This window comes from Chaetodon trifascialis, chromosome 16, assembly GCF_039877785.1.
Source record: "Chaetodon trifascialis isolate fChaTrf1 chromosome 16, fChaTrf1.hap1, whole genome shotgun sequence".
Lineage (NCBI taxonomy): Eukaryota > Metazoa > Chordata > Actinopteri > Chaetodontiformes > Chaetodontidae > Chaetodon > Chaetodon trifascialis.
This window is the reverse complement of record NC_092071.1, coordinates 17,727,821-17,736,976: the sequence shown is the minus strand read 5'-3', so window position 1 is coordinate 17,736,976 and position 9,156 is coordinate 17,727,821. Positions and strand designations below refer to the sequence as shown.

The 9,156-nt window shown below is 43.8% G+C and overlaps 1 protein-coding gene across 1 annotated transcript; it reads right to left on the bottom strand.

Annotated features, from left to right (window-relative positions):
- Positions 1 to 8,450, bottom strand: LOC139345085 (protocadherin-10-like). The gene is made up of 4 exons (XM_070983553.1): positions 5,730 to 8,450; positions 1,739 to 1,800; positions 1,500 to 1,612; positions 1 to 1,154 (listed from the first exon to the last, which is right to left on the bottom strand). Exons 1-4 carry the CDS (start codon positions 8,259 to 8,261, stop codon positions 883 to 885), a joined length of 2,979 nt encoding a protein of 992 aa, XP_070839654.1. The 5' UTR covers positions 8,262 to 8,450; the 3' UTR covers positions 1 to 882.
- Between the last annotated feature and the right edge of the window lie 706 nt (positions 8,451 to 9,156).

Sequence of the window (9,156 nt, the reverse complement as noted above, 5' to 3'; positions counted from 1 at the left end):
CAGGTTTGAGTACAGATTTATTGATACATATTAATATATACAGTACGTAAACTGTACATAGAGTAATCATCTGTAAATATACAAATCCACCCAACAATAAATACAGATCTGGAATGCATATAACCAGTTACACCTGTACCATTGCCCTTCTCAGTGTTAACAATTCAATTTGATGTGTCAGTATAATGATTTAGTGCAGTAGCCCAAAGAGTAAAATCCGTAACCCTAAGTGTTACAAGCTAATGGACACTTTAGAGACTTGCAAACAAATGACCTGTCGTTAAATGTACAAAGTATGTTTGAATGATAGAAATTGAACTTCTAAACATCTGTAACATCAGCACAGCTTGATTACCCAACTAGCATTTGTTAAAAATAATGCCCTCAAAACCTCTTGCTGTTGAGTCTAGTAGTTACAGTTTATTCTTAAATATATTTCTTAAATGTGTTAGCTTTAGGTAGAAATCTCTACTTTGAAGATTATAATGTTTCTTGCAAACAAAGAGACATACAGCATTGCACTAAGTACAGCTGTCCCTATAAGACAAAAAGGTATCTCTACAGAAAAGTGACTGGTACATGGACAACCCTTATGAAACAGACTGTAAGCTGCTGAAATCATGAACCAATGTCTGCTACCTGGAGATCCCACTATGACTCATGACACACTTTACTGATTTTATTTGTAGTTCATTTCAGTATTTACAAAAATAAAAGTGTTCTTGTGCTAAGGAGTGGTATTATATTCCACTCGAAAAAGGAGAAACATAGTCTATCAGCCTCCAAGAGTAATACTTTCACTGGAAAAGCAGTTTAAAGTTATTAATGGATCTAGCTAATGGCATCTACGTCATACACAGATTATACAATACAGCTGGTGTATCATTTGAAGATGGCATTGCTTATGAGACCATCGTCTCTGTCAAAAGACTGTTCGTAGTGGGAGATGAATCTCTTTTTCTTTCCAAAAGTAGAAAAAGTGTTGTACACATCCAGTTCTCCTCTGGATGCCAGCTTCAGAGTGCTGTAGTCAGACGCGGTGCCTGGTATGTATACATTGTGCTGGTAGTCTGGTGGCTCAGAATGAGGCTGAGTGTACTTTGGAGCCCAAGAGTAGTTGGGCGCTGTTCCTTCTTGAAGAGACATCTTGCAGTCTATAAAAATGCACATAAATTACAGTTTGTATCAGAAGATTATTTCTGCAAAGCACCCATATTTACATACAGTATACTTGATCTGAATAAGGCGGCTTTAAAGGCATCTTCTTAATTTCAGCCTTTTCGCAAAAAAGCACAACACTTCTCGCAGGGACTTAAGTAATCCTCATGTTGATGCATTAAAATCCCCCACCAGTTTTAGGGCCTGGTATTATCTGCTTCTCAGTTCGCCATTTTATATTTCGGACTAAATCCTTTGCAGTAGACACAGGGAAAACCCCCCAATCACCACCTTCTTTCATGTGAACAATAATTAGCCCAAATTGCACAGTTGCCACCCACCATTCATATGGTTTCCCCAGGTCCAGTAGTGTGGTGCCACAGAGCAGGAAAACCCATCAGCTTCATATTTCTGTTGACGAGAAAGGGTGCCCCCCATATTTGCTGAACTATACCTGAAGAAATAAAGACACAGCACTAGTAAGTTGTGTGTGTGTGTGTGTGTGTGTGTGTGTGAATGAGAGAGAGAGAGAGAGAGAGAGAGAGAGAGAGAGAGAGAGAACAGGCTCAATTGTATTCACCTCTTGTATGCCGAGTTGCGTTGGTTCTTGGTCCAGGTCCAATCCTTGTTTGAATACTTAAGCTGCTCAGTCGAAACATTAGAAAGAAATAGGAAAAAAAAAACAAAAAAACGACAAAAAAAACAACAACAACTTAGTGACCAGCTCAAGTAGATCAATTGCATTGCATTTATGTCTATATGCATATGTATATACAGTATAATGGCATCAGATATGGGAAATAATGTAGAGTCCATGTTAATAAGTTCAAGACGAGAGTCTCAAAGTCAGGTTTTAGTGGGCCAGAAGGAAACCTTGTGGAGGAATACTTAATTAAGTTTACTCTATTCATAAAACACATCCTTTGCCTCATCCTAGCCAGGAGTTATCTCTCTCTCTGTCTATCTGTCTGATTGCAGAAGTGGGATCAGGTGTGCAGGTGTTGGGTGGCAAGCTGCTCATCATCTCCAATCTTCCCTACTTTAAATACACTGCTTCAACTCCACCAAGCCGCCAGATCATAGACTCAGTGTTGTTGCAGTGTTGTAAATCTTCATGTTGGTTAAAGCTCTCACATCTGCAGCTTCCCTGGTCTCTTGGCACTCTGACCTCCCCTTACTCAGTCTTCTCTCACCGGTTTATCTTTCACTGAAAGCCTCTCGTACAGAAGCTACCGGGCTTTCAACTATCTTGTGTTCCCACTGCAGCATGGTTTTGTTCCAACCTCCACATGGCTTCAAACCCCACTGAGGGAGTTTTGACTGCCTCATTTGTTGACTTGCTCAGATTTTGCTGATTTTTCCTTGATGTTTCTACTTTTACCATGGATAAGTTGGCTACCTAGGTTTCTTTTTGCCTGTTTTTAATTGTGCCAGTGGAATTTAGGGGAAAGGATACCTTGTTTACTGATATGAGTTGCCATGGGGCAGGACAAAGCATTGCTACTTGACGCTCTGGGATGAGACCAGACTCACAGAGTCCATTTAACACCGGAGGAGCAAGCTTACTGCCTCAGTTCCTAGTCCTGCATTTACTGTGGCCAGACTGGCCACTTCATCTCGCCTTGCCCTGCACACCCAGTAGAAGAACCAGCTCACCAGTAGTGTTTCTCCCCTTCACCTTCAGCTCCATGTGTCCCTCTTGTGGCAATCTCAGTCATTACCTCTTTTTGTACTTGATTGAGGAGCTAATGAAAGTTTCAATGACAATAATGTGGTCTGGCAAATGGAAAAAGAAATTGAGACCCTGGCTTCACAACCATAATCCTCACATTGACTGGATTGCGAATAAAATAATCTCTTGAAGCGTATTTTGCCATGATAACTGTTTGCGTTCTGCTCTAGCTCTCTCAGCTGCAGCCCCAGCCAAAGTGTCCTGATCTCAACAGCAGTTTTACCTTACCCTCCATGTTCAGTCAACATCATGCCATGTCTCTTCTGCCTCACCATTCCTATAAGTGTGCCATTTACCTCCAACCTGGGGCTCCCCATCCCAACAGTTGGTTCCACAACTTCTCCCAAAAGGGGCATGAAGACGAGGAGAAGTAAAACCAGGATTCCTGCGCAGCCCAGATAATTCATCCCCTCTCTTGGTGGATGTTGGCTTCTTTTTTGTTGACAATAGGGATGGTACTCTCAGACCCTGCATTGACTTCCTGGCTATAGTAACACCGCTGTTAAGAACAAACACCCACTGCCTTTAATCAGCTCTGCTTTTGCCTCACTGTATGATGCTGCTTTTTTTCCCCCAAACTGGACCTACACAACGCATACCACCCCTACATACTACCCCTTGGACACTTTGAGTATCTGGTAATGCTTTTTGGTGTAACTAATGCTCCTGCTGTGTTCTCTGCACTTGTGAATGGTGTCCTCTGTAACATGCATGAGCAGAACATGTGTCTGGTCCTTGTGAATGCAGAGCAACATGAAATTTCATGTTTTCTCTGCAACATTATTGCACAGAGAGAGGTACAGATGGACTCCACCAAGGTATCAGCAGTGACAGAATGGGCAGCACCAATTGCAAGATGCTGCAATGTTTCCTGGGGTTTGCCGATTTCCATAAAAGATTTATAAGGGATTAAAGTCGCCTTGCTGCGCCTCTCACCTCCACCTCCTCCACCTTTTGCTGGACCTTGGCAGCTGAGGCTGCCTTCAAGGAGTTCAAGTGCTGTTTTGTCTCTACTCCCATTCTTGTCCAACTTGATCAAGCATGCCAGCTAATTATGGACATGAATGTTTTGGATACTGGAGTAGGTGCTGTTCTGTCAGAGTGTGCTGCAACTGATCATAAATTCCATCCTTGTCCCTTTTTCTTTCACAGAGCGTGGCAACCGGACATTCCTGTCCATTAAACTTGAAGGAGTGGCACCATGTGCTGGAGGAGGCAGACCAGCTTTTTGAAAAATCTCTCTTAGACCCAAAAAGCTTAGTAAGTGAGCTCCGGGCAAGCCAAGTGGGCTCTGTATTTTGGAGGATTTAATTTCACACTAACTTACCGCCCAGATTCCTGTGACATCAAGCCTGATGCCCTGTCATGTCAGTTTTCCACTGAGGGGACGAATTCCGATCCTGAGTCCATCCTGCTGCCCACCTGCTTTATTGAAGCAGTCACCAGGGACATTGAGTTGCTGGTAAAATGGGCTTTGAACCAACAGGCGGACACAGGTCATCATCTTTTAGTCCCCCGATTCTGTCTGCTCTCTGGTCCTCCAGCGGGCCCCAGCTCACCTGTCATCCCAGACTCAACCAGACCCTTGCCTTCCTACGCCAGTGGTTCTGATAGCCAACCATGGAGGCAGACACACTTTCTCTGCCTGTTCAGTGCACACTCCAAACAACTTTTCCAACTCTGCTTACTTTCTTGCCCTGTCCTGCCCTCTCTGCTAGGGGACTGTTGACCTAGTTGAACACATTTTCCACTTCCATGGATTACCCACAGACATAATTTCAGACAGAGGAACGCGGTTCACCTCACACTTTTGTTCGGCCCTGGGAGCCACTACCAGCCTTTCCTCTGGGTACCATCCTCAGACCAACGGCCAAACAGAAAGAACTAATCAGGAGATGGAGGCTACGCTCTGCTGCAGCAAGTCTTCCCTCGCCACTTTATCTGCCTCGCCTGGCTCAGTCAACAACTCACAGCTCAGCCTCTGCTCTCCTCTGGCAAAGTGACTCTGCTGCCCACAGAAAGTTTTATTTGAGTGTTAATTCCTCGTTGCACCCACTCCCTGCCTCTGCCTCTATGCTCTGCACTTGGGATCACGCAATTAGTCCTGCATAACACAAATTACATAATAGGCTCTCTAATGCAACATTATAATGACAAAAATGTAACATCTCCTAAAACACTGCAAAATTAGTGACTAATCCACTTATTTGATGACTGTGAGGTTTAATGTTAGTGGATATGCTGATGCTGTTGACAAAAACACAAAAACAGCAAGATCAAGAGACCATCAAGTCTGTGATAAAAATGTGCATGCCTTTTATCCCTGCAACGTCTTTTATGTTTACACACTTTGACACTGCGGTAATTTGCATTGACTGCAGGGTAGGTAGGCACAACATGTAGGTTGGTTGGGGTTATATTTGCAATGGATTACATGCATAAAACATGGAAATGGCAAAATAGTCGGACCTTGTTAGTTTTTAACCTATAGATAGCAAAACAGGGAGGAAGTAGTTGCAATATATCTGTATCTGTATATCTGTATATTAATCTAATTATTGTTCACACATTAAATTGTTAAGATTTTACAGTTTAACAACCCTCCATACAAAACTGTTTTTAAAACATAAATTAATCAGGATTGTATCTTGTTAGAGCGTCCCCTAGTGTGTCAAATGCATTGTGACATTTGCCCCTTCAACCTTTCTGTCATTTCTAATTGACGTGAAGAGCAGGACGACTAGTTAGACATGAGTGAGTGGATATAGTTTTGAAATAAGTGTAATTCCTGAAGTGATGATAAGAGAAATGACCCTTCTGTTATATTTTCATGTATTACCTCGTTTGGGGTAGCTGCTCTGTTGTTGGCCAGTTCATTTCGGTCCAGTGCGCTCCACCCAGAAGTCAGGTAGTCAGTGCTCTTGGCATTATTCTGTTCAACTGACATTACCGGACTGCAAGGCTTGAGGAACATAAAGTCACTTTTGGACGATTCCGGTGTCAAACACATTTTGTAACAATAGACCTGAGGAAGTGCGCCGTTGCTGTTTGCCTCCGCGCAACCGGACGCGCCTGTGGACATCCGAACATTCAAGTTAGACTTTTTGAACACCTCTGTTGTGGTGGATGTTTCGGAGCGAGAGCAGCAGCCGCAGCAACACCCGCTGATGGAGGGGAAGCTGGACTCTCTGCTGGACGCTCTGCCCTTCAGTTTCCGCACTGCAACCAGGACGATAATAGCCACCAGGAACGTGAAGGAGATTGCGCCCAGGGACACGATTAAGTACAGGGTGAAGTTGGAGCTGTGATGCGGGCGTAGTGACAGGTCACCCAAATCGGGCTGCGAATCTGGCAGGCTGTCAACCACTGACAGAATGATGGAAACTGTGGCCGAGAGGGGTGGCTGACCATTGTCCTTCACAAGAATGACCAGTCTGTGCCTCGTGGGGTCTTTCTCCACTAACTGGCGTATTGTCCTGATTTCGCCTGTGTACAGAGCAATGCTGAACAAACTCGGGTCTGTTGCTTGGAGCATTTGATAGAAAAGACGCGAGTTCTGACCTGCGTCTGCGTCCACCGCTCTGATTTTGGTGACAAGGTGACCGGCGTCGACTGATCTGGGCACCGCTTCGCTGGGTGCTGTGCCGTTTTGCGGAACTGGTGACACAATGACGGGTGCATTGTCGTTCTGGTCCAAAATGAAGATATTCACTGAAACGTTGTTGTTCAGGGGCGGAAAACCAGCGTCTTGAGCTTGAACCGTTATCTGAAAGTTTTTAAGTTGCTCGTGGTCAAAGGATCTCAGTGCGTAAATGTTCCCGTTGTCTGAGTTTATAGACACGTATGTGGACACAGGCATTCCCTGTATGTCCCCTTCCAGTATAGAGTAGGAAAGGTAAGCATTTTGACCATAGTCTGGATCCAGTGCAGTCACCGAGCAAATGGATGCTCCTGGCGCGTTATTCTCAGTTAAATACACAGTATAGGAGGGCTGTTTGAAGTGTGGCGCGTTATCATTCACATCAGATACTTGGACCAAAATAGTTTTCCTAGTGAATAAAGGCGGAGAGCCCATGTCTCGGGCAGTAAGGGTGATGTTGTACTCTGCGATTGTCTCCCTGTCCAGAAAATCAGATGTTACTAATGTGTAGTAGTTCTTAAAGGATGAGTGGAGTTGGAATGGGACGTGATGGGGGATCTCACAGTCCACATTCCCGTTTTCACCTGAGTCTTTGTCCATGACGCTGATGACTGCTATCACCGTTCCCGGGGGCGCGTCCTCCTGCACAGGTGTGGACACTGATGTCAAGATCACTTCTGGGAGGTTGTCATTTTTATCCAACACGTTCACCAGCACTTTGCAGTGAACTGCCACAGCAGAGGGGCCTTTATCTTTAGCCTGAATATAAATTTCATGCATCCTGGCTTTTTCATAATCTATCACTCCCTTGACTTTGATTTCCCCCGTGCGCGAATCTACGCTGAAAAGCTGGCGCACTTTGATGGGAGCGTGGCCACTGAATGAATAGGTAATATCAGCGTTGGGACCCTCATCTAAATCGGACGCATTAAGTTTTATGACAACTGTGCCTTTAGGTGCGTTTTCAGCAAGCCTCACTCTATAAAACGACTGATCAAACACGGGCGCGTTATCGTTTGCATCCAAAACTGTGATATCAATTTGCGCAGTGCCGGATCTCTCCGGCGCGCCCCCGTCCACCGCGGTTAGGACCATTTGATGCGCACTTTGCTGCTCTCTGTCCAGTGGATTTTGCAGGACTAGTTCGGCAAATTTACTGCCATCACTGCGCGTTTGTATATCCAGAAGGAAATGCTCATTGACACTCAGCAAATAAGTGCGGAGCGAGTTTGATCCAACGTCTAAGTCCTGCGCGCTCTCAAGTGGGAAACGGGATCCTGGCGCAGCGGACTCCGATATGTCCAGATTAAACTCGGTCCACGGGAAACTAGGAGAGTTATCGTTGACGTCCAGAATTTCCATCTCCACCCTGTACAACTCCAGAGGGTTTTCTATGACCACTTGCAAGTGAAAAGAGCAAGACAAACTCTGCTCGCATAGTTCTTCACGATCTATTCTCTCATTGACAAATAAAACTCCATTTTCTAAATTTACCTCCACATATTGCTTCTTGGCACCTGAGACTATCCGGAATCTGCGCACAGAGAGCTTGTCCAAATCCAAGCCCAGGTCCTCTGCAATGTTGCCAACAAAAGCTCCATGCTCCAGTTCTTCGGGGATTGAGTACCGAATCTGTCCACAGACTGCATCCAAGAAACAAGTGAACACCGCAAAATGGCACACTACATGCCATCTCCCATGTAGTCTTTTCTTCGCCCCTTGTGTGTCCATCTGTAGGCTGGAGTGATGCCGCAACTCACACCAAAGACTGTATCTGTAGTGCACTCATACAAGATGATTAAGGTAGAACTGTGCAAAATACAGTGTGGTTAAAAACTTGACATTGGTGGGACTGGAACAGCGACTGTCTGCCTGAGAGAAAGGAGAGGAGAGAGAAAGGGATGTGCAAGGGCTAGCCTATCTCAGATTAGTGTGCGTTTTGTGTGTCTCTCTGTGTGTGCGTGTTTATTATTGGCCCTACTGTTCCAATATGGGGGAAAACGACATCTGCTCGGATAATCTTTCCTGCCTACTAGCCCGATCAAATTCATGTCACAGTCTCTAGGCTTTGACCGCAGGTCAAACGTCCTTGATTCAATTCCTTCTGAGCATTTTCATCATTTTGAACTGATACAGTTTAGCATAATCGGATCTAAACAAACCTTCCTGCAGCATATTCAGTCTGAAGCACAAAACCCTTGAGAAGTTACAGTTGTAGACTTTTAATTCTTAATAATAAAGTTACTTTTTTTTTTTAAGAAATCCTCTACTTCATGAATTATTACTATTATAGTTATCCCTCTTTCTGTTATTATTATTATTATTATTATTATTATTATTATTATTATTATTATTATTATTATTATTATTATTATTATTATTACAGTGCATGATAGTAAAAATTGAATATAATTTTCCCTCAAGAGTGTTTGAGTGAAATTATTCAATCAGAACTGAACTGGAGCTGTGGAAGGAAATCAATGATCCATTAATGTTTGTTATATGTTATTAAAAGATGAGAGAATTTCAGCTGAACCTTTCGGAAATTACAGAAAAGGGAGAGGAGGCATTGACTCAAAGCAGCTTTAAAGACCTTACCTAATGAAATAAGAATGATAGCAATCCT